At 38.4% G+C, this 24,322-nt stretch overlaps 1 protein-coding gene across 2 annotated transcripts in view; it reads left to right on the top strand.

Moving 5' to 3' along the window:
- Positions 1–24,140, top strand: part of LOC102080233 (telomerase-associated protein 1) — a 34,151-nt gene extending 10,011 nt beyond the window's left edge. The window contains exons 15-56 of one of the 2 annotated variants that reach the window (XM_019347658.2): positions 138–206; positions 655–773; positions 895–963; positions 1,894–2,037; positions 2,118–2,409; positions 3,595–3,716; positions 3,860–3,973; positions 4,416–4,533; positions 4,685–4,873; positions 6,141–6,328; positions 6,431–6,591; positions 6,944–7,125; positions 7,245–7,337; positions 7,951–8,086; positions 9,043–9,202; positions 9,515–9,648; positions 9,742–9,830; positions 10,036–10,150; positions 10,297–10,323; positions 10,405–10,618; positions 12,433–12,553; positions 12,852–12,976; positions 13,067–13,166; positions 13,697–13,852; positions 14,253–14,465; positions 14,914–14,970; positions 15,185–15,320; positions 15,578–15,829; positions 15,933–16,084; positions 16,757–16,861; positions 17,823–17,927; positions 18,053–18,182; positions 18,327–18,412; positions 18,515–18,641; positions 20,446–20,576; positions 20,708–20,826; positions 21,126–21,272; positions 21,624–21,723; positions 22,027–22,150; positions 22,967–23,049; positions 23,227–23,331; positions 23,734–24,140. In XM_019347658.2, coding sequence (XP_019203203.1) covers positions 138–206; positions 655–773; positions 895–963; positions 1,894–2,037; positions 2,118–2,409; positions 3,595–3,716; positions 3,860–3,973; positions 4,416–4,533; positions 4,685–4,873; positions 6,141–6,328; positions 6,431–6,591; positions 6,944–7,125; positions 7,245–7,337; positions 7,951–8,086; positions 9,043–9,202; positions 9,515–9,648; positions 9,742–9,830; positions 10,036–10,150; positions 10,297–10,323; positions 10,405–10,618; positions 12,433–12,553; positions 12,852–12,976; positions 13,067–13,166; positions 13,697–13,852; positions 14,253–14,465; positions 14,914–14,970; positions 15,185–15,320; positions 15,578–15,829; positions 15,933–16,084; positions 16,757–16,861; positions 17,823–17,927; positions 18,053–18,182; positions 18,327–18,412; positions 18,515–18,641; positions 20,446–20,576; positions 20,708–20,826; positions 21,126–21,272; positions 21,624–21,723; positions 22,027–22,150; positions 22,967–23,049; positions 23,227–23,331; positions 23,734–23,853 — 5,529 coding nt within the window. In that variant the 3' untranslated portion in view covers positions 23,854–24,140. The remainder of the gene's footprint in view (positions 1–137; positions 207–654; positions 774–894; positions 964–1,893; positions 2,038–2,117; positions 2,410–3,594; positions 3,717–3,859; positions 3,974–4,415; positions 4,534–4,684; positions 4,874–6,140; positions 6,329–6,430; positions 6,592–6,943; positions 7,126–7,244; positions 7,338–7,950; positions 8,087–9,042; positions 9,203–9,514; positions 9,649–9,741; positions 9,831–10,035; positions 10,151–10,296; positions 10,324–10,404; positions 10,619–12,432; positions 12,554–12,851; positions 12,977–13,066; positions 13,167–13,696; positions 13,853–14,252; positions 14,466–14,913; positions 14,971–15,184; positions 15,321–15,577; positions 15,830–15,932; positions 16,085–16,756; positions 16,862–17,822; positions 17,928–18,052; positions 18,183–18,326; positions 18,413–18,514; positions 18,642–20,445; positions 20,577–20,707; positions 20,827–21,125; positions 21,273–21,623; positions 21,724–22,026; positions 22,151–22,966; positions 23,050–23,226; positions 23,332–23,733) is intronic. The other variant, XM_019347659.2, reaches the window with a different exon arrangement.
- The last annotated feature ends 182 nt before the right edge of the window (positions 24,141–24,322 follow it).

Raw genomic sequence — 24,322 nt, 5'->3', positions numbered from 1 at the left:
TTTGATTTGAGTAATGAAGATTATTGGTATTATTATTGTTCTTAAACCAAGCATTGTAAACTATACTAATTCTGATATTAACATTGTTGATAGAGGACAACTGTGCAAACTGCTATAAAGTTTGTTTTCTTTTGCAGAACATTTATGAAGACGGCTCTGAAGAACGTGACTCTGCTTACTTTCACAGCATATTAAAGAGCAAAAAGGTTAGTTTATTTTTCATGTGTAGTTTGTGATGATGTGTTTGCCTGCAGAGGTGTAACACAGGATGTTGTTTTCACCTACACTTTCAGTTTGCAGTTTCAGGCTTTCACTAACATCTCTCTGCCATATAATTTTGAACTATTTTTATAACAAAAATATTTAATATGATTAGTTTTTAAATAATCCTGCTGTATCCCTACTGTTAACTTCCCTCCTTTCACTCACAAACAGCAGCTTTAATAATAGACTTAAGTTACTGTTTTCATGGCCTGGATGGGTCATGAGCTTTACAGTTGCAGCACTTTTCTTGCCTGTACATGGCACAGATGAGCCTCTACAGCTCCTATAAGAAGATGGCACAGTACTGTTTTTCTGCCTGCTTTTCAGGTTCACTCACATAACAGTTCAACTTTCTTTCTTAAATTCACTTAAATACTTTTGAAACCTCAGGTGAGCAACATCATCGTGCTGTCTGAGTCCTGGCTAAGTACAGAAGTCAAGTTTGCCATCAGGAACTGCAGGACGGAAATAAACAGCAATGCCCTTGTAGTGCACATTTCTTCAGATAGGTAATGGTGTATTTTATTTTATTTTATTTTTTGCTGTACTGTCATGAACAGCAAAAACAGTCATCACTGGGATGATAAAACTCAAATATGCAGTAATTTGCATTAAAATGTTTGGTTTTAGTGATGGAAACTCAGGAACCCTCGACAGGAACCACGTGGTGCTGACAGGCTTCAGTGAGCAGGTGCTGAGGTAAAATGCATCATTTTTTATTATTCATATAAATGTTGCATCCATTGGCACAGTAAGGTGTTATAATAATACTCATAACAACAAGCGTTTATTTTACTTGATGTTTAGTCATCATTCATCTTCTAGCCAATATAATCATTTACTTTCTTGCCACAATGAAACCATTGATTCCACTTCTATATTTTTTTTGTTGAGTGTGAAACTGGAATCAACAGCTGGTTAGCTTAGCTTAACACAAAGCTGGGGAAAAAGAGCCTTTTGAGTAAAACGTAATATCACATTTGTTTAATGTCCTGAAAAACTAATAATAATAATAGCAGCAGGTTACCCTGTTAAGCATTTATCTCAACACTGTTATTAGAGTTACAGTGGAAAGATGCAAAATATATGGGAAGAAACATCGTAAAACTCCAGCTAGGATTTGTACTGAGGACTCACTGTTGAAGATGTTTGTTAATGTGCTTCTAGAAGCAGGTTTTGCCACATCACAGGCATCTGGAAACACCTCAAGGAAGCATAAGTTAAATGAACTTTTATTTTCATCCTGACATGAAAACTGCACGTTTTCAGCAGTTAAACCAATTTAAAAGGATCCTTATAAGTTTTGGATGAGATTAACAAAGCTTATAAGGATTTTTATTTAAAGTAAGGCTTTAAAACCTTACATTGTATAATGTAATGACAGAATATAAGGTTTAAAAAGGTTTTTCCACTGGAAAGTCCAGTGATGAAGTGGAAGGGGCAGCTGGTCACACTGAAAGTGTGCCCCTCCCATACACAGAACCTGTCTTTCCTGTTCCTTTGTTTCTATTTGTTGCTAAGCTAAGATGACCAGCTGCATATTATTGTATGGATACAACCAAAGTTTATAATTATCAAGAAAGTAAATAAATATTTTCCCCCCAATTTTTTTTTTCACTATTTGACCAGGTTTGTGGCAGAGAGAGGATCTTCCAGGCTGCTCGATCACGTGGAGCATTTGGACAAATTATATAACATTCCTCCACCAGAGGGGGGTCAACACTCTCAGACTGCAAGCAATGTGGTCTCAATACCAGCAAGCCCAAAATTAAGGTATGTTTTACATTTTAAGATGTTTTTTGGCCCCTATTTCTCCTCATTAGTTTAACTGTAGTTCGTCCCTCCATCCTCAGATGGCAAGGTGTGCGGGTGTTTATCTCCTCCACGTTCAGAGACATGCACTCTGAACGCGACATCTTGGTGCGGCGCGTCTTCCCAGAGCTACGCCGACGCGCTGCACCACACTGCCTCCACTTGCAAGAGGTAGAACTGCGTTGGGGTGTGACAGAGGAGGAGTCTGAGCGGGCCTCAGAGTTATGCCTGTCAGAGGTGTGCCGCAGCCAGATGCTGGTGGGAATCCTGGGGGAGAGATACGGTCAGGTTCCTCCCAAACCTGACCTACCAGACCTCCCACAGTACAGCTGGGTAAGATTTATGGAACAGGCATAACGGGAAAAGCTCTGTAAATGTGACCAGGAATATACTGGAAAGTACAGAACAAACAGAAACATATTCTGACAAAACCTATCACACCTACACTAAAATTAAATGGATTAAGTTATGATTTTTTAGAAGAAATCTTTGTAATAATTAAGGAAATGACAGTTGAGTCTAACAATACAAGAATGAATTATAATCCTATATTCCAGACATTAAACAACTTCTGCCTATGAATTATAACATTTGTAGAAAATGGTACCAACTATCTTACTAACAACTTACTGTATGCCATATTTATATACATATAAAATTAGATGTTAAATTTTAGATACCAAGAGCAGCATATTATAAAGGCAGTCTCTGTGAGAACCAGTTTGCCTCAAAGTGCTTTATATTGTAAAGTAAAGGCCCTAAAATATTACAAAGAAACACCTACATGCACGGTGGCATGGGGGTTGGCACTGTTGCCTCACAGCAAGAAGGTCCTGAGTTCAATTCTACCATCAGTCCAGGGTCTTTCTGTGTGGAGTTTGCATGTTCTCCCCGTGTTTGCGTGGGTTCTCCCTGGGTACTCCGGCTTCCTCCCACTGTCCAAAGACATGCACTTAGTGGGGTTAGGTTAACTGAAAACACTAAATTGCCCATAGGTGTGAGTGCGAGTGGTTGTCTTTGTCTACGTGTTAGCCCTGCGACAGATTGGCGACCTATCCAGGGTGTACCCTGCCTCTTGCACTAAGACAGCTGGGATAAGCTCCAGGGCCCCCGCGACCCTGAAAGGGATAAGCAGAAGCGAATGCATGGATGGGTGGACCAACAAGCACCTGATCCTCTATAAAGAAGGGCTTAGTGACTGTGGGAAAGAAAAACTCCCTTTTAACAGGGAAAAAAATCTCAAGCAGAACCAGACTCAAGGAGATAAATTAGCACAGTAATTAATTTCATTGAATATAGTTACTTTGATAGGTGTTTAATAACTTTATATAACTATTGTGAAACGAGTGAACATTCATATTAGTGATTACATGAAGGTTAAAAAACCTAAAGTGCTGTAGTAGTGCATAACACATAACATTAGAGACAAAAACATCAAGCATAACAATAAATGTGTGACTTTTGTTTTAAGTTATAAATCTGAGTTAAACTGAAAGATGAATGATGTATTCTTTGCAGCTGGCCTCAGCCCCAGCAGGTCTGTCCATCACAGAGATGGAAATCCGTCAGTTTCAGGCTCTTTATCCCGACGTAGCACACCAGCGAATGCTTTGCTACTTTAGAGATCCGAACATCATCAAGTATGTAGTTTAATATTTTAATTTGATGTTTTTTTACATTTTATACATGTTGGGTTTTTGTTTTGGGGGGTTGATTTAAGTATAGCAGTCCAACAGCAGAAATGCATTACATTACTTTATCCAGCATTTTTATTGGTATTCAGTTCAGTTCCTGTGGCTTGGAGATCACATTTTGCTCCTGAATCAAGTGACGCTGCACATAAAATGGCCTCTCTGAAGGGAAGACTCTTGTCCAGTGATGTCAAGGTCACGAAAAAGTGAGTTGTCTCAATCACTCACATGCTTATAGCACTAAAGCCATAATTTAAGTAAGTAGTTTAAAAGTATGCTCTTTCACTGTATGCTCTCTACTTTTGTTTTTTGGTCTTAAATGTTATGTTTGTACCAAAGTTAAAAGCCTTAAAAGATGAGCAGGTAGGGAAAAGGTCTGCAAATTGCACCAGTTGTATTTTACTTATTTATGTGTTTCACCCCACAGACCATAATAAATAACTGATAAGTTTGATGTTAATTATTGTCAAATTAGACAAGGTGACTTTTATATGAACAAAGTCACCTGGAAATGTCCAGGTTTCTGTTCTGATCTCTATTGGATAAATTAAATATTTCAATGCTTTTCAGTCCTGAAAAAGTCAGTTAGCATTCAGCTTTAAGAAATGAAACCACATTTCACTTGCTTTAACTTTCCCTGTGTTATAGTTATTCGTGTGAGTGGGGAGGCGTTGTGGATGGGAAACCATATCTGAAAAACCTGGAGGACTTTGGCAAGGCTGTGCTGGAGGACCTTTGGATGGCTGTCAAAAAGCTGTTTGTCGACGTGAGTCTGATAAGCTCTGATGAGCTATTTCGCTTGTAGAGGTAGAATCTTCTGATATGATCCACTTCAGTATCTTTATTCTTAGATTTTCTGCAATGCTGCACCTTACTAATCGGCTCAATAAAACACTTCATAATTAAACATCTCACAGGAGGCTGAGGAGGCTGAGGCTGCATCAGAGGTGTTTGAGCAGGAGGTCCACCAGGAGGCGATGCAGAGGCAGTTTTTTGGCAGGTCGAAGCTCCTGTCTAACGCTGTGGATTTGGTGGAGCAGGCCCAGACCAAAGGAGGGATGATTGTGGTGGAGGCAGGACCTGGAGAAGGCAAAACTGTCTTCATGGTAAATTTCTGAAAGACTTCTAACCTGCTGCACGTGTAGGAGGTGGACATAATGAAAGAAACACCACATGAAGGCATCAAAATTAAGTATGGCATCTGAACTTTTTAAATGCTTTAGAACGAGGTAGATTTTCCGGCATTTTTGCTTGTAACTAATTGATTAATTGATTGGTGGTTTCCTCTCCAAGTTGCATAACAAGCCAACAGTCAGTTATTATCTTGTGCACTTCTCAAAGACTCAAGCTCAAAAACTCCAAAAACACGTGGTTAGATTTGTAACCTGTAACCTTTTAGGTAAGGAAAGGTTTCATTCTCTCTACCAGGCAATCCCAATTATCATAAGAGGTCAAACATCTTAAGATTTTCAGATGAACGGAAATGAAAAGAAATGTGTTGGAGTTCACGTACTTACTTAGTCTTTACTTTCCAGCTAATTTTCCAAACAGGCTTTTTAGAGCAGCGGTCCCCAACCTTTTTTGTGCCACAGACCGGTATATGTCCTACAATATTTTCATGGACCGGCCTTTAAGGTGTTGCTGATAAATACAACAAAGTAAAACCAGTACCGGTACCAAAAAAAAGGAAGATTTATTCATAACACACGGGAAAAGACCCAAGGAAACCAAGTTAACGATAAAAACGATTAAAAAAATAACCTTAAAAACCCTGACAACCATAAATTTCACACCCGACCCTCAACTCTCGTGGCCCGATACCAAACGACTCACAGACCTGTACCAGTCCATGGCCTGGGGGTTGGGGACCGCTGTTTTAGAGGATGGCATTAGAGAAACATAATAGACAATGGGCTTTGATCAGTGGTTGCTGATCAATGGTCATGACAATTTGCATATTAATGACCAAAGAACTGACCTCACAGCCCATTGTTCATGACTGAGCATGCATCGAGACATTTTATTTGTAGTTTATTTATTTGTTTATTTATTTTGTATTGTTTATTGTTTTTTATACAGGTAATCCTATTGAGACTAAATGTCTCATTTATAAGTAAGCGTAATACAATTTTAAAAATAAACAATAATATAGTAAAACCTGTGTAATGTTTACACAGTTATATTAAAAACAAGAACAAGTTCTAAAGGGTGATTTCAGAAAGTCATTTTAATTAATTTAGAAAGTTGCAAATCCCTTTTGTAATGTTATGTTTGTTATTTCGATTTGATTCATCATCTTTTGAGCTGGTATTTAGAGCTCATATGGTCAAATATATTCTGGCCTAAATGTATATTTATTGTTTCCACACACAGGCTGCTCTAGCTGAGGCCCTCAGGACTGGAGTTAAGTCCAGGAAAAACCTCGTCTGCAATGTAATCTCTTACTCTACAGCTGCCAGCCAATCAGCACACTCTGTGGAAAAACTCCTTCGGTGTCTTGTTAGGTGGCTTAGAAAGATAAAGGGCACAGAGGAGGAATCACCTTTTCCTCACTCGTATAAGTAAGTAACTTTTTGGTCATGTAATCTGTTCCCTTACAGTGGTTTCCAGCTGTCTGTTTCATGACCGATTTTTTTTTTTTTTTTTTTTTTTCCTTTTCTCAGAGATTTGCTGTCAGAGTTTCACTCTACATTAAGTAATATGAAGAGGAACAAACCTCTGGTGCTGCTAGTTGATGGGGTAGATCTTGTCCAGGATGGCAGAGGTCAGATCAGCTCTGATTGGATCCCACAGCAGCTTCCACGGGTCACCTGGGGAGAAAAGGTGCTACATCACACATAAAAAAATAGAAAAGATTTGCAACTCAGATACATTTATTTCAAGGGACCTGCTGCAATTTTACTTATTATAAGTTCAGATACAGCCCATCTTAATCAAATAGATCATTTTATTCTCTGGTGTGCACAACTGTTATTTTGCATTAAAATATTTGAAAGTTGATGACCTGCAAAAACGAAATCTTATGTGCAGGCGAAAAACTACAATTTTTTTTCATCCCTGTTTTCATCATTTTTTTTTTTTTATATGAGTAATGTGCAGGGCTGCTCATCCATTTGTTTACTTTGGTTATGTTTCAGTTTTAACCGCGGTTAATCTCAAATAATCCTGGTCTTAACAGGGTGTCTGTTTGGTGGTGAGCATCACGTCTAAAGCAGCTCTGTTACAAACGCTAACCAAGAAAAAAGGGACGCTCCTGTTTACGCTGGGACAGCTTACCTTGCCAGACCGAAAGGAGATCGTTCAGAAGGAACTGGATGCATTTGGCAAGAAACTCAGCAACTCTGCTTTTAACAACCAGGTCTTATGATATCTTTGACTTTAAAACATTCTTTGGATGGTTAAATTTGTCTTTTATATCCATTTTTACACTATGTTATGCTTGTGTGTGTGTGTGTGTGTGTGTGTGTGTGTCTCCAGCTCCAGACACTAATATCCAAGAAGGGAGCAGTCAGTCCTCTTTACCTGCACCTAGCTTGTGAAGACCTGAGGAACTTTGCTTCTTTTGACAAGGTTCGAACTCACTGCTTTGGCCTCCTTCTCTCTGGTATTTTAATTTATGTGAAAATCTAATCTAGCATGTAACTACAATAAAGGTAATAAAGAAATGCTGAAATATTAATACAGTGTTTAGTGGAAGATTACTAAAATACTTGAATATTTATTTAATTTTACATGTAGGAACATGGAGGTGGGTAGAAAAGTAATTTAACCAGTAAATCGCCACATTCACACTCAGCTCTCTCTTCCACAACAGACCAGTGCAGGATCTGCTTGACTGCAAATGAACTGTTCTGCTAATTATTTAGCTTGGTATACATTTCCTCTAGACTTTAGACTTCATTGTCAGCCTCCAATTTTTGGAGTTGTCTAGTATCTGTTCCCACATTAGACGGTCTTCAACTTGCCGGCTCCTTATACCATGTGATGTCCAGTAGTCCACTAGAGTAACCAACTGCCAGGAGAATTCATTGTTTACACATTTGGCCTTTATCCTGCCTCCTCCTGTGTGCAGAGGTGGCTTCCTATGTACACGCTAGTTGCATGTTATATTTAAGAAAAGGCAACTTTGTACATCATTGTCTGGAGTTCATGTGTGAAAGCGGCTTCTGTGTTTGCGTCCTAGCTGAAGGAGAGCCTGCAGGACTTGCCGCAGTCTCTGAGACAGCTGGTGCAGTACAGCCTGCAGAGGCTCTGCTCACAGTACAGAGGCATGCTGGGACTCCGCTGGGCCCTGGCTACACTCACTGTCAGCACCACAGGTAAGATTGCTGTCCCAATATCATATGTTAACTGCACATTTATCCTTGAATAATCCCCAGAGAATTCACAATAACTTTATAATTGATATATAAAAAATGTTGTTATTGTTATCATTGTTGTGTGTTAGTACTGTTGTTGTTTTCAACTTATTTTGATCATGTAAACAATATATAAAAGGTCTTTTTAACAGAACTACTATACAAAATGAAGCCGAATACACTCCCATACCGCTCCATGTATCCTGATTTGGTTTAGATATAGAATAGGAGTGGGAGGAAGTGCAGGTGTTTAATCCAACACCTTCTCCATAAGTTATCATTTATTATTTATCCAGCTTCATTACTGATATGAACTTCAGTGACAACATACATACATATTTCAAATAACAGAATACATACACGGTGTAAAATACAAATTACTATTGTATCATCATGTTTTTACAACACCATAACTTTTACCTCCACTCATCAAAGTTAAATACCTCCACCTTTGGAAATTTAATTGTAAACTAAATATGAAGTAGTAACTTACTAAACAGAGACATTCACTGAAATTTACCTTTTTTCTCTTTGTATCCTATTAGTCGCCTAATAACCTCTTTTTGAGGTTATTTATGTTTGGATACTGTGTCAACTCCACACTTAAACTGTTTCACAGGCTCTGTCCACACACAGAAACACAAATCTTTTCCTGGCTGTATACACATTGAATGCATTGTACCTTTTATAGTTGTTGCCTCAGACCTCTGGAAAACAGCTCAAATAACATGAAATCTTATTTAAAAACTTGTTGCTGTTGTTGTTTTTAATAATAATAACTTTAATAAACTCATCTTGTATGTATAATAGCTCAATCAATGTTTATACACTCCTTCTAGCCAGAAGTCTGATTTGAGGAGTGAGCGTAAAGTAAAGTGACCTACTCTGCCTCAACATTTCCTTCGTTTTATCCACAGGGCTGAAGGAGAGAGAGTTGTACTCCGTGTTGAACACATGCAATGATTTGTCTTCACGGGATGGACAGGTCACATGGCAGGAAGTGCTGCAGTTGTCCAGAGAGCCCAAAGGACGCATTCCTATGGCAACCTTCACCTGCTTAGTACAGAGTTTACAAAGGTATAAGCCCAGAGCATATACGCATATTATTTAAAGTTTTATGACATATTACCTTGTGTTCATGGAAAAAGAGGCAGTGGTCTGTGTGGTTTCTTGAATTTCTTTAGTAATCGATAATACCGTATTGTTATTATGTAATTATTTGAATTCTCTTTCTTCACAACTCAGATATTAATAAGAATAAACAATATCCTTTATTTTCCCTTTTCTTCCCTTTAAGTTTTGTCTCAGGTTTTGATCCGATTGTGTTTAGAGTTTTAAGACATATTACAAAGTTTTAAATAAGCATTACACTTGAATCTTTTCCTGCAGTCTGATTGGTCCATCTCATTGCCACAACACTGACGACCTGCTGGCATTAACCAATCCAGAGGTGAAGCGAGCCTTTGAGGACTTTTTTCTCCCCACAGAAAGTGACAAAACCAGAGCTCACCTCACACTGGCAGGTAAAGTACGCATAATTGGCTTTTAGTACACTGAGTGTAAACCGCTGTAAATGTATCGGTGGGGTTTTTTTTTTGGTTTTTTTTTCCCCACAGCTCATCTGTGGACACAAGCTGACCCTCGGGGTCAAAATACCTTCCTTCATTGTGAAGCCAACTCTATCATGCACCTGCCTTCTAGCCTGGTTAGGAATCTTCCATCATTAATTCATGCTGCGCAACATGAATATTAATAAAATTCAGCAAAAAAACCACTACAGTAATTTATTATAATTACCGCAGATAAAGCAAAATAAATTGTATTAAGTCATAATCTTCTATGAATCGTAGCTACAGTTGATATTTCTTGAAGATTTTAACTTCTCACTGCTTTTGTTTGGCTTTGTTTAGATTCAAAGTGGACAACTGGAGGAACTTTCTTTCCTGCTTTCCAGCTATTATTTCCTTTATGCTAATGTGCGCCACGGCTTCCTGCACCACCTCCTAGAGACATACAGCTGGTATGGTGAGTAACTTTCTGAAGCCTGTTAGGGGGGTTTCCTTTTAATTTTTCACACCGCTTCTGTGTGCAGCTGTTCATATTTTAAAATGTGTTTTTTGAGATTACACTCCTCAAAAATTCCTGATATTTATATCCTGTAATTTCTGCAGATAAGAAGCAAGAGTCTGCACCATCATGTAAGTGCTTAACAGTACTTTACCCACAAATCCTTGCCAGGTGTTTGTTTTATTCATTCCAGTTTCTTTTTGTCCCCTCAGCTGCCGTCCAGGACAATTTAAACGATTGCCGTAATTTCTTGCGGCGTCATGCCTCCACACTCTCCTCCTGGCCAGCTCTTTTCATTCAGCAGGCCCTCAATGAACCTCAAGAGACCTCTGCTAACACCTGGGGAAAAGGCATGGTGGGCAAAGGAGGAGTGCGGGTAATTGAGTGTCTGAACATTGACGGGAACAGGGATGGTGAAGAAATCAGGTAAGGGGTTTTCCTTCAAGGTGATTTGGTTTTTTTTATTGTTAGTAGAAGTCAGTAGAAGAGTTCTTGATGTCTCTTACTGTAATAAAAGTGGTCATGCAGCACTTTAAAAAGACATTAAGAGTAAAGGTTTAGCACCAACATGAACATGAACGTATAAGACACACACCCATCCAATATACATTCTGCAAAAAAGAGCAATAAGGATAATAAATAAAACTACTTCAAGAGAACCATCAAATTCACTTTTTATCAAATTAAATATTCTCAAATTTAAAGATTTGGTTGACCTCAGAACTGCGCAAACAATGTACAAAGCAGTGAATAAATCTTTGCCCCACAACATTCAGAACTTGTTCCAAATAAGACCAAATACTCATGACCTGAGAGGAATCCTTATGTTCAGCAAGCCAGTAGTAAGGACAAATGTAAAATATCAGAGCATTACAGTCAGAGGAGTTAGTGTGTGGAACACCTGTACAGATGAAATCAAGACAAGTACATCAATACAAAAATTCACACGATTGTTCAAAAATAATAAATTGCATGAATATATGAAATCTTCCTCTCAGTGACTGAGTTGTCTCATTGTGTCCTCATTTTTTTTATAGATCAAGGCCTGAGTAACCCAACCTTAAGTGTTCATTAAGATGTTTGTCACATAGATATTAAATAAGCTCAGAGGTTAAGCGGGTGTTATAGACAGGGTGATTAGTTTATGTAAAAATGTAGTTTGTTGTTGTTCTGGTTTACGTGCTGAAAATGGTTTTATTTGTGTATGTTAGATGTGTTAGACTTGTATATAGTTAACCATATATGATCAAATAATGCTGAATCCTGGATATGGATTTGTAAGCAATGAAATTTGAAATAAGGGGGTAGGAACAAGAAAAGTGTAAACTTCATCCTACTCCTTTTCGAGCACACGCATTCTGTAGACATAGATGTATACATGAAAACTTGATGATTTTTAAGTTTGTTTTTTTTTTCTGTTGTTATTTCAATTATATTTGCATGTTCGAAATAAATAAATTCTTTCTTGCTTGCTTGCTTTCTTGCTTGCTTGCTTGCTTGCTTGCTTGCATGCATGCATGCATGCGCTCGCTTGTAGAAGTCATACTTTAAAGCAGGGATGGGGAACTCCAGGCCTTGAGAGCTGGTGTCTTGCAGAATTTAGATATCACCCTGGCTCAACACACCTGAATCAAATGATTAGTTCATCACCAGGCCTCTGAACAACTTCAAGACATGTTGAGGAGGTAATTTAGCCATTTAAATCAGCTGTGTTGGATACAGGACACATCTAAAACCTGTAGGACACCGGCCCTTTAGGCCTGGAGTTCCCCTTCCCCTGCTGTATATTTTATACAGAAATTGAAGATAAGGTTGATAATTCTGTGTTAACTGGGGTCTAATCCTCTAAAAAGAAAGGAAAGTCCATTGTGTTGCTCTGCCATGTTTCTGCAGTAGCTTTGCAGAACTTGATGGTATCTCCTGACCACTAGAGGTCACCAACTGAACTTTTTTTTTTTTAATTCGTGAAGACTTTTTGCCTGTTGTCCAAGAGTACATATTTTTATGGGCGCTTTTACTTTAACAAAAAAACAAACAAAAAAAAATCATCTTTCTGCATCTTTTCTGCAGTGTATACTGTAAATTGTAGATGCTCATATTATAGGAAATGGTAAATGTACTTGTGGGATCAGTAATACCAGCAGAAGTACAAAACAAATAATATGTATTTATGTTGGATAATATAGTCCATATTGTTTTATTGTGTTGAAATTCTTGTGCGTTTTAACTCCTGAACTCAGCGAGCTGCTGTCGACCTTCCCCTCGGAGCCCACCTCTCTGGTTGTGAGCCAGGATGACCAGATGATGGTGGTTGGCACCGGAGAGGGAACTCTGCATTTCATCCACACGCAGACTGGACGGGTACAAACACATTTTATAATGTTATGGATTAACTCTGCAGCTTGTATTCATGCTTTGAATTTGTGAGATCAGTAGCAGACTGGAGTCATTGTCCATGTTTGTGTGTAGTTAATTTCCAGTTGATATTTATTGTCATTAATGTGAACTTTGTGCGTTTGTTGTTTTTTTTCTAGCTGAGACATTTTCTACCCTGATTAAACAAAAATGAATTAATACATAAATAATGTGCTGTCACACTTGCTGAGAATAAGAAGCCTTTAAAAATGTCTAATATGTACTTTCTCCTGGCTGCGAGCAGGAGGTGAAGTCTCTGATCAGCAGCTGTGACGGCATCTCAAGCTGTGTCTTCCTGAAGGACGGACGTCTTGCTACCACCTCATTTGATGGGCGAATAGAAGTGTGGGACATTGAAAATGGATGCAGGTGAGAGAAGGGTTAAAAGAAAGGTTTAGATTTAAAACTTTCCAAATATAGCACCGAATCTTTAAAATCATTTTACTTGTGTTTGTGTAGGACTGCTCTTATTGATGGCCACACTAATATGATAACAGGAAGTGATGTCACTGCAGACAAGAAGCACCTCGCCACGGTTTCCCTCGACTTCATGATTAAAGTAACACTAAAAAGAAAACTCTTCATGTTTTTGTTTTTCTGCCTCGACTTCTTTCTTGATTCAGTATCATTTGAAATAGGGCCTCAGGAATGCCAGCCCATGTGGATCAAAAACAAACAGTGTTATGTAATTTAGTTTTGTAGAGTGTTCATTGAAAGAAATAATCTTCAGTATCAGCTAGGTTGTAATTAAGGTTCAGAGAAAGGTGTAATATGTCCACTATTTTTCCAGTGTCTGTGTATAATAATGTTCAACACTTATGATTATGAGTTTTGCCAAAGTTGAGCAGCCCTAATGTAGATACAGTTGCATAAAAAAGTAACTTTGCTTTCTTTTTTTCCTAATCATTGGAAGTTGAAATTGTTCTCCAACTCTAGTCTGTCTCCCTGAGGGTGAAAGTGATGATTAAGCTGGGATGTGTTGTTAGTCATTCGTGCAGCTGCTTTATTATGGTTTACAGCCTGATGCTGCAGTGCCAGGTTTGACATCGTTCTTTCACTATATTAACCAAACCTGTTTCTGCTCTTCAGGTGTGGTCTTCTGATAAAGGTACTGAAGTGTCCTCCGTGCTCAGCAGAAGCCCTATGAACTGTGTGACCTTTGACCCTAAGGGTCACTTTCTGGCTGCTGGCTGTTGGAATGGAAATGTGATCATGTGGAACTGGCTCAAGAATAAAAAACTAACAGTGAGCTCAATACTGCTGAATGTTGCATGTTATTTCATTTTCACAATGAATGTATGTTAAAAATACATAAATCAGTTCTGCTAAAAATCTACGGGAGAAAAAAAAATTGGACCATAAATATAACTGAAGTATGGAATATCGGAACCAATGAAAAGATGTGTCTACAAAAGGGGGTGTGGTCTATTGAAACGGAGATATTTATTTTTAATTTATGTTTGTGTTGGACCAGTTTTTTAGCAGAAGAGGGCTTTTTTGAAAGTTTTATCGTTGTTGTTGTTGTTATTGTTATTGTTATTATTATTATTATTATTATTATTATTATTATTATTATTAATAAAGAACAGCTGAAAGAAGAAGTATTTCAGATAATGCACTCACTGTTTCTCTCTCTCTCCATCAGTCCCTGTGCGGCCACACACGATCAGTGCGCAGTCTCTCTTTTTCTCCCTACTCCTCCATGCTCTGCTCTGGCTCCATGTCTGGGGAGGTGAGGGTGTGGTCAGTGCCTACCTCTACCTGTGTGGGATGTTTCCAGGCTCACTGTGAAGCCACAGAGTCCCTCACCTTCCTGGAGGAAGGATCCATGCTTCTGAGCGCTGGCTCTGATCACATGGTGAGGCATCAGTCACCACATAATAAAGCTTCTGCTTTTCCCTTCAAATGTTGCTTATTTTAATCACCATTTGATTTTGTATAACATAGCCTTTGGTTTAAAACGTCTTGATGCATTCTCAATCATCCAGGTAAGTAAATCGCCAAACGTTGATTCTGTTCTTCTGGACGTAGAGTTTTCAGAAAACTCTACGTCCAGAAGAACAGAATCAACGTTTGGAGATGGCCTTTGGTTGTTTTCTGATCTCTCTGAGGTAACTGATTTGACACTGCTGTTTATTTTCTCAAAAACGACCTCAAAAAGCACCACCTCTGAAGCAGTCATAGTGCAGTTATCAGGTGAAAGTCAGTGCAGGAACAGCCACCAGCATCTTCTCACAAACAAAGATTTCAGTGATCATAAAGCTAATCATCACCACCTCCCATTTCTGTTTTTTCTGTTCAAACAGCTCAACCTCTGGTCTGGAGGACTTGGACGTTCTGTCACTGCATTAAAATGCGATGATGTAAGTTCTAATATTTTGCTGGACCACCTTTGACTTTAATGATGCTGCACATTTACAAGGATCTTGTACTGATGATGTTAAGTGTTAAGGTGGGGCTCTATTAAAGGAAAAACCTGTTCATTCATATATTCATGTAGTTCTACATGTTCTAGTGCAGATGCCCTCTTTTAGCATATTCATGTTCATGTTTCTTTTTTTTTTCTTTTTTTTTTAGTGGATGCAGGAACCTCCTCTGAAAAAGCTAAAGGCTGTAACGTCTCAGCCTGCTGCTCTGTGTGTGGCTGTGAATGGAGACTATGTTGCTGTGGGATACCACGCTGATGGCATCAAACTTTTCAGCCTCAGATCAGGTGTGTTATGAGCTACGAATGTTTCACAAATGTTTACCAGATGGAATCACTAGAAGAAAGTGTGTGTGTGTGTGTGTGTGTGTGTGTGAGATGGATAGAGATAGATATGTATATATAAAGTGGGGCCAGTGGCTCAAAAAAGACATCTCTTGCATTAAAATTCAAAGCATCTCCTCTAGGTGTTTTCCTTCCTTGCTCTCTGGAATAAGTGTGGGCACTATTAAAGAAACCAACTGTAACAAAAATTAATTTTTCAGGTGAGAAGCTTTGGGCCTCCGTGGACCTGGACGTGTCTGTACCGTGCATGCTGTGGGTCGTTTTAGAAGCAGAGCAGACCGACACTGATCTGCTGGTGTCTGGAGGAAGTGACAAATGTCTGCGAGTGTGGAAGAGAAAAGAAGAAGAGGAGGGAATGAAGGAAGTCCTGGAAATGGTGGGAGTGTTTGGTGTGCAATCGGGCACCATCCAGGCACTCGCACAAAACTCCACGTACCTGGCGACAGCTTCAGGTAGGTATGATTGGTGGTAGTGATGCATTATCAAAAGTTCCTCAAGTTCCAGTCAGTTTGAATTATGTCTAAAAATGTTTTATAATGTTGCTCTTTGAATTAGATGACTTTACCATTGGGCTGTGGTTATTGTCTGATCTGACCTGTGACCCTCCGATCCAGCCAAATTCAATACTGAGGGGCCATAATGGAGGAGTCACGTGTCTGGCTTTCAGTCCAGATGGTGCACAGCTGCTGTCTGGTGGAAAAGATCAGGTACCTGTGCTAATGGAAGGAATTGGCAGATTTTTTCCCCCTTCAGCTTTCAGAAAATGTTGAGAAATGCCATCACAGTTACCCAGAGACGTGAAACCAGTGCTTATTTTGTTGAACCTCCTGAGAGTACCTCAATAAAAGGTTACAACTATGAAATCAGTATTAGAGGGGGGAGAACATTGTCTCATTTGAGAAGGTGAAATCATGAATTCTGGTTTATTCTTACTTAAAAACAAAATAATAATAATATCATGTAGTTGCAGTGCTTCATAGATTCAGATTAGGGATACTGCCCAATTTGGCAAAGTGTGCATATGTGCCTTTATCATGGAGTTAAACATGTGAGATTTTTTGGTACACTTAAATTACCTTATAAGGTAACTAAAACATGCTTAAATCATGCTTTTTATTTATTGTTTTTTAATGTCTCTATAAAGCACTTTGAATCACTTTGCTGTTGAATTGTGCTATATAAATAAACTTGCCTTGCCTTGCCTTGCCTAAAACTCATGTAGTGTAATTAAAAGTGTAGTGTTTCACTGTGGAATGCAGAAAAATAAAGTACATAAACACTAACAGTAGCTGATTAAATGCACTTGTTATATTCCACCTCTGGAGAGAGCTACATTGATTTTCTCTTCACCTGTTATCATAAACATTTGATTGTTTCAGGCTCTGATGGTGTGGGATGTGACTGCTCCTGCTGTTCGTTCTAAGACTTTGCCTCATGCTCACCGAGACTGGATCACAGGCTGCGTTTGGACTCCAGACTGTGTGGTGGGTGGTTTTTTTGTTTTTGTTTTTGTTGTTGTTGTTTTTTTTCCCCTTCTTTCTTTCTTTCTTTTTTTTTTTTTTTAAATATTTTGTTTGTTTCATAAACCAGTGGTTCTGAAAGTGGGATCTGTGGCCCACAGCCAAGGGATCAAAATAATTATATATATAAAGCTGTGATGTTATATTAAAATGGGGATGGGGGCATGTCGAGACCAACCAAACAAGTGTCCTTTGTCCTTTACTACAATCACAGTTATTGTAAGCCAGTGGAAAGAAAAATATAAATAGTGGCCTATGCCTGATCCTTATCAGGGTTATGAGCTTTGAAATTTTTCTCCCCTTTTTAGTGTCATTGGTGCTAAAACGTCTCACACCTGACTCCATATTGCACTGCTACCTCACAGCACAACAAGATCAAATTCAACAGGGCAACTAAAGACAGGCAACAGGTGGCATCACAAGATTTCATGTAAAAATTCTTTAGTCGTATGTACTGTATTCATGATAGTTAAACTGTGTATGGTCAAATCTTTCAATTTAAAAAAAATAATAAAAAAAAACTTAGTCAAGCAATGCTGTACAGCTACATTGTAGAAAGGTTTTATGGAAAAATTTGGCTCATTTAGTTAATAAACAGTGTATCGAAGAAGGTTGCTGTGCATGTTTGGGTTGTTTTGTTGTTGTTGTTGTTGTTGTTGTTGTTGTTTGGATGGGTGGGGTCTGTGTTTGGTTGGTTTTTTTTTAAACTAATTTTCTGTTTTTCCTTGTTTTTTGAGCCTAAAGTGGCCATATTTGCATAAGCAGATGGAGTGTTAATTTATCAGCTAAGGCTAGGGCTAGCAAGCTTGGAGGGCAAGTTGCACCCATACTGTATGGGAGCAATGCACAGACACGCATATCTGATAATTACATTTAAGTAACATACAAGTGCTTTCAAAAATTTGTTTTTTTGTTTTTGTTCCAGTTAAGCTCTTCAAACGATGGCAGACTTTGTTTGTGGGACCTTCAGGCTGGGCAGTGTCTGAGGGAAATCTCCTGGACAAGTCCACTTACCTCTGTCTGCTGTCTGGTGAGTCACTTATGCAGCTTTTAGTAAACAAGCTCTATAAATTGTGTACACTGTAAAGAAGTGTTTAATTGTCTTCTTCAGTTGTCTTCTGTGTTGACCTGCTTTGTGGTGTTTTCTGTGTGCAGGGACAGTATGTGATAGCCAGCTGTGCAGAGGGGGCACTGCATGTCTGGAAGTGGGAAACAAACACTGAAATCTGCCATATTTCTGCTCACGTGACACGCATACACCACTGCTCTCTCCTCCCAAATACAGGTACCACTCCTGAGAAAACATGCTGTGAACTGATTACACACACAGTCTCCTCCTCTTTCCATCATTCAGTACACTGTAGTGAGTTAATACTGCATATTTTGAAATTAATATTTGATATTTCTAAGCCCACTCTTTGTTTTTAAGACAAAGGGAAGGAAGTGAAGTCAGAAGAAATGTCCGTTTTTACAGCGTCTGATGATGGCACAGTGAAATTTTGGAAACCCTTACAGGTCTCTCAAACAAATAAAAAAAATCCTCTGAATTTTTAAAGTGTTCTGCTGCTTCTTCAGTTGTATTTTTCTCACTGACTAGATATGTCTGTTTATTTCCAGGTGGAGCACTTTAGCACGTTTCGCGGTCACAGCGGTGCGATTCATGGGGTTGTTTGCAAGGAAAGAGTCCCTCAATTCTTCACTGTTTCTGAAGACCGCTCGCTGCGATGCTGGACATGGACAACAGGTAAAAAAAAATTTGGTTTAAATTGAGACTTTTACTTTTATACCATTTATATAAATGGTACACAGCATAATTATCAACTCACAAGTGTCTACAAATCTGCTGGGACGGCACCTAAAGAAAGCTCAGCAAAAACCCGTAGTGATCCCGTATGTTTTAGGAGTATCGGAACAGTTAAACACAGTGTCTCTGTGGCTTTTAAACCCCCAAAATTGCGCCAAAAATTGGTCCAGACACAAACAGAGTAACATAGCGTACCCTGTTAAGTGCCAGGAGGATTGCCAGGATTTATACATCGGGGAAACCAAACAACCTCTGGTGAAGCAGATGGCACAACACAGAAGAGCTACCTCCTCAGGCCAGGACTCTGCAGTCTATTCACACCTACAGGCCAGTGGAGACTCTTTCAATGATGAGGATGTACACATCCTGGACAGGGAGGAACGCTGGTTTGAGCGCGGAGTCAAGGAGGCCATTTACATGAAAAGGGAAAGACCATCTCTGAATCGAGGAGGGGGCCCTAAGGGTACATCTGTCACCATCTTACAATGCTGTGATTGCAGCCATTCCCCAACTCTCTGTGACTGGTACTCATGGCCATTGATCAGTGGTCTTTGATCAGTGGTTGTTGATCAATCGTCATGAGAATTTGCATATTAATGATCAAGGAACCAGTCTCCCAGCCCATTGTTCCTTCAGTGGTGCTAGTTTCAGTCACTGTGCAAATGTACTGTTTATAAGATTTGGGAACCTGCAGCCAGCTGAGACTGAAGAAGTCACTTGGATGAGTGACGAAACGTTTCTCCCACTGAAAACGCTGCGTCCAGGTGAATAAAATCAACTTTTAGGGAGCTACAAATCTCTCATTTTTATTATTTTAGTACCAGCTGTTTGGCTTCAGCTTATGGTCCATAAATTGGCACAGTAAGCCAGTAGAAACATCTCAAATTTGAAAATGGATTTAACTCCGGGTATTTATTTGTTTTACTGTATTAAAAAGTCAGTATTTATCATCTGCAATTAGGTAATGAACATTTGAAAATTGGTTAACGACGCATTATTATGTGGCCTTTTGCAGCTGTAAGTGATTATGAGTAATGATGTTTAAAATGCTCCCCTTTTGTGCACTGATAAGGAGGACGTTATATAGAGCGATGCAGAAAGAGAGCGGTATCATGTTGAATATTAATGTCTTTAATTATCTTTCCATGTTCCCATTAAAATTTCTCACCAATATTGTGCAAAATTAGCTACTTAAAATGTCTTTAAAACTCCTTATAATTTTCATTTCCTTTCAAAAAAAACATCCTTGTGTTAGAGCCCAGACTTCAGTTCAGGAAATCTTGAACCAATTAACTGCGATGTCCATCTCGGTCATCGTGTTCAAAATGGTGTGCCCACAATCCAGCACACAAATCTATGTACTTATAATGACTGCATTTAAAGTTTACGAGAGTGCATCATTTTTGTTTCAGATGCAATTACGCACAAATCAATGTGTCTTTATGAGTACAATATTCTTTTTTTATATTTAAAAAAAAAGCCTCAAAAAAACTTGTTGTACCTTTTAAAACATAAATGAATGATGGTGAAAAAGATTGAAGAAATTCTTATTGATACTCATATCTCCCACTGTTGAATTAATCAAAGAAGATTTTTTTAAATCTAAAAATAAAATAAGTACCACTGAACACATGCTGTGAGCTAAACTGGTGCCCTATGTAGCCTTATCTTAGTAATTACACTGGTATTAAGGGTCCTTATACAGCTTTTGTTATGAAAATTGTGTTTCTTCTTTTTTCCACAGCAAGTCCTCCAAACCTGAAAGGCTCGGTCACAGCTCTGTGCTTCTGTCAGAATGATGACGTGCTCCTCGCTGGGTATGATTCTGGTTTGCTCGAGTTGTGGCAAAACAACTCAGTGGTTGGCCACAAGCAGGTGAAGAAGTGTAGAAAGAAAAGTAGTTTTTTTAAACTATTTTTAAATGTTGTTTTTTTTTTTTTGTTTGTTTTTTTTGGACCATGCCATCCATCTTTGTGTGTGTGTGTGTTTGTATGTGTATGTGTCAGGTATTGGATGACCCCATTACAGCGGTCTGTTCCATGCCTGATAGTCAGATCGCTGTGGCGAGTATGAAACTTATTGGTGTTTGGAAGCTGGTGTGGAATAAAGAACATGACACAGCAAGGTAAACACCAACAGCTAATACATAAGATGCCCAAGCACTCTCATCTTCATTAGTCCTATAAAGTTAATGACAATAACTAATTTTGCCTAGTTTGCTTAATAAAAAAAAAAATCATATGACTGTCTAAGTGCTGTGGTAAACTGGCATGTGAAAGCTGTTTTGTGTTGATTAAGATTGTGAAGTTTAACTGATTCTGAGCTTCAGAGCATCAGCAGTGGAGGGAGACATCACATGAGGTATAATGAGTTTCAGTCTTCACACTAACTAGTTCTTCTTTTATTTTTGTCTCTTGCTTCCAGCTTGGTGAAGGTAACCACCTACAAAGTCAGTGAACCAGTGGCGCGCCTCTTCTACTGCACTGCTTTATTTGGGGTGGACAAAAGTGGAGAAATATTTGATGTGGCACACATGAACAGTGAGGACAACTGGTGCCATAAAGTCAGAAAGTAATTGATTTTTCATGCTTTAAAAAAAAAAAATCATCCATTCTCCATAATAATCCTCTCATACTGGACCACAGTCTAAAACAAGCTGTTTTAGCTTCTTTCTTCCAACTTGAACCGTATAAAGAATATCCCCTCTTTGAATGTTGGCCATGCTTATAATAGGCACCCACCATTGTCGCAGTCTATATGCATGGCAGAAAATAAAAGTAGATAAAATGAGACTGTAGGAGACCTTGGATTAAAAAAAAATGCCAATTTTTGATATGTGCATTACCAAAATCCAGTTCAGCTTACATTGTTATTGTTGCTTGTTTTTGGTAACCCTAAATGTGTGTTGTCTCTTGTTATCAGTTGGAACCATGAAGTTGAACTTCTCAGGGTGATCAACAATGATAAGAAAAGTGTGTGGCTGTTGGGCAAATCAGAGGAAGAGGTTTACATCGGCTTCCTTGTGAGTATACTAACCAGCATTCCTCCACATTAAGCTTTAATTCACCATCAAAAACCAGTCTGTAGGTGAAAAGAATTGGTATTTTAGAACTGGTGTGAGCAGGATTGAAAATGCAAGATAACGGAATTTACAAACAATTAAATGATGTCTGGTATATGAATGAAATTTTTTTTTTTTTTCTATTTCCTGTTAGCCAACTTCTTATTGTGAAGAAACTGAAGGCTAGCATGGGTCACTTCCCATGTGAAAATGTCAAAAGCAGTTGAATGATTTAGCTGACAACCGTGTCCTCTTAATTTTCAGTTTGCCATGGGTACTGAAGGCACCCTTGAATCAACTTTCAGTACACTGAGCATGAAATGTGATGAGGAAGAGGAGGAAGGGAAGAAGAGAAGAAGCCTAATAACAGCTGTGGCAATGGACAATGGTAAACACCAGAACTGGAAGTAAAATAGGTTTACTTCAGTTAATTTGTGAATTATTTTCATGCTAATTTGATAATTTGGTCTCAGAAAAATAGTCAAGCTATTCCCTTTTCTGCAGCATATGACTGAAATATTGTATTTCTTTCAAATCACTGCCTTAGTTTTGCACCTTTGCTTTAAAAATGATGATCAACATGTTGCATGGTATTCAAATATTGTAAAGAAGACAGTTAAACAGAATTCCATCACACTTTCTTGCTTCCTGTTGATTAACCTCCTAAGACCCGAACTCTTCCATGGCATGCATTTTTAATTTCTCTTTGCTATTTGGGCTGATTGGGACCCGATGAATATAAAAACAAAGAATCACCAGATTATTTTTTTTTTTACCTGATTTTTGTTTCTAAGAAAAATGAGAGCCACATATAAAGACATTCGTTTTAAATTTTGATAAAACAGAGGCAGTATAACGTCCTTCTATGTGGATATCAGGCCCTTGTAGAGCAAAATTTAGTATTTTGGTCTAGACAACCCAAAATGTGATGTCCACACATGTGGACATCAGGTCCTATGAGGTTAAATTGCATCGTTTTGGTCCATTGGATCTTCATCAGGTACCTAGGCAACACCTCAGCTTTCCCATACCAGATATACGCATATAGGTAATGACTAATGAGTTTAATCCGATTAATGGGAGCCTTTTACATCTGCACTATGAGTCAGCCAACATCATTAGTAAACCACTATAACTTCCATACCATGTTCTATGTGTATATGCAGATTTTTTCACACCTGCAGTGTTTGTCTTTGTTTGTTAGATTTTGTGGTGTGTGGAGATGTGGAGGGCAACATGTGGTTCAATCGCCCACCAGAGCTGTCCTCATGGAGCAAAAGAAAGCCTGTAAGAGTTCACGAGTGAGAGAAGAGTGTGACTGACAGACTGACATGAAAATATGAAACAGAACATTTCAAGCAGTGTGTGTGTGTGTGGGGGGGGGTGTCAGTCATTTTTGTTTTGATTTTCAGTCCCTGCCTAGACAAAGACATAGTAGTAGTAATTGTGATGCTTTATCTGCAGGCTCACAGTGACAGGATCAGTGTGCTGAGACTCACTGACAGCACCATCATCTCAGCCTCCTACGACCGGACAGTGAAGCTGTGGGACAGAGACACCAAGAAACAGGTACTCTACAAACTCCACAAAACGATCTGGTCATAGATTATGTTTGTCTCCTTATCATATTCTTGCTAACTTACTGTGTTTACAGTGTTTTTGCAGCTGAAAACAGTACCCAGCAAATACACTTTACAGTTATCTCTACTATAGTAAATTACAGTCTCTACTTGTGAGGTGTGTTAAATCTTTTAACTTAATTTCCTGAATAGGAATAAATTGATTTATGCCTCAGCTTTCCCCTATAAATACAACCATTAGAGTAGTTTCTGAGTTTTTCCAAGGGTAGCAGCAAAGTTGTAAGATTCCCAGCTTTATATTGTAAAAATTGTGAGATTAATTGTCAAATTATTTTAACTTATCTTAAAGCAAGCATGATTTTCTTCACTCTGTCTCTCTTTCTTTCTGCAGGTGGGCTTGTTTGTGTGTGGAGGTCCTGTTCTGATTTTGGAGGTGAATCCACAAAGACCCACTGAGCTGGTTTGCAGTGACGGAGAAAGAAAGCTCTACTTCCTCTCTTGGAGAGAGTAATTCTCTCTGCGTTACACTCTAAGCTTTAGGAATTCAGGATAGTTTGTAACAAGTCACAACACCAAGCAAAGACCAACAGGAATGTTTTCCTTTTGGCGTCGAATGTGCAATAAATTCATGTGAAGACAAAAGAAACTGAAATGTTTACCTAGACACATTTGACCTACCTTTAATTTAGATGGCGGAACTTGCAAACATGAAAAGCAAGGTTAATAAAAAATAAAGCTTCAAATGTTAGTTTAAGTTTGTGAAAGATCTCTTTAATTAAAAATTCAAGCAGAAGAAGAGAAAAATGTGTTTGCGTCTTTTTTTAATTCTTCCCATTGTGTTGTTTTGGTTGTTTTGGTGTATATTTTATTAAATATTTTTACATATTTTTCAAGTGTTTTTATGATTTTCCCTTGACAGTAAGCGTTAGATGATAGCAGATACGGGTTGTTTGTTTTGATTTTAATTATTCGTTATTTCA

The sequence above is a fragment of the Oreochromis niloticus genome, linkage group LG18, assembly GCF_001858045.2.
Source record: "Oreochromis niloticus isolate F11D_XX linkage group LG18, O_niloticus_UMD_NMBU, whole genome shotgun sequence".
Lineage (NCBI taxonomy): Eukaryota > Metazoa > Chordata > Actinopteri > Cichliformes > Cichlidae > Oreochromis > Oreochromis niloticus.
This window is presented reverse-complemented; position numbering and strand designations above follow the sequence as displayed.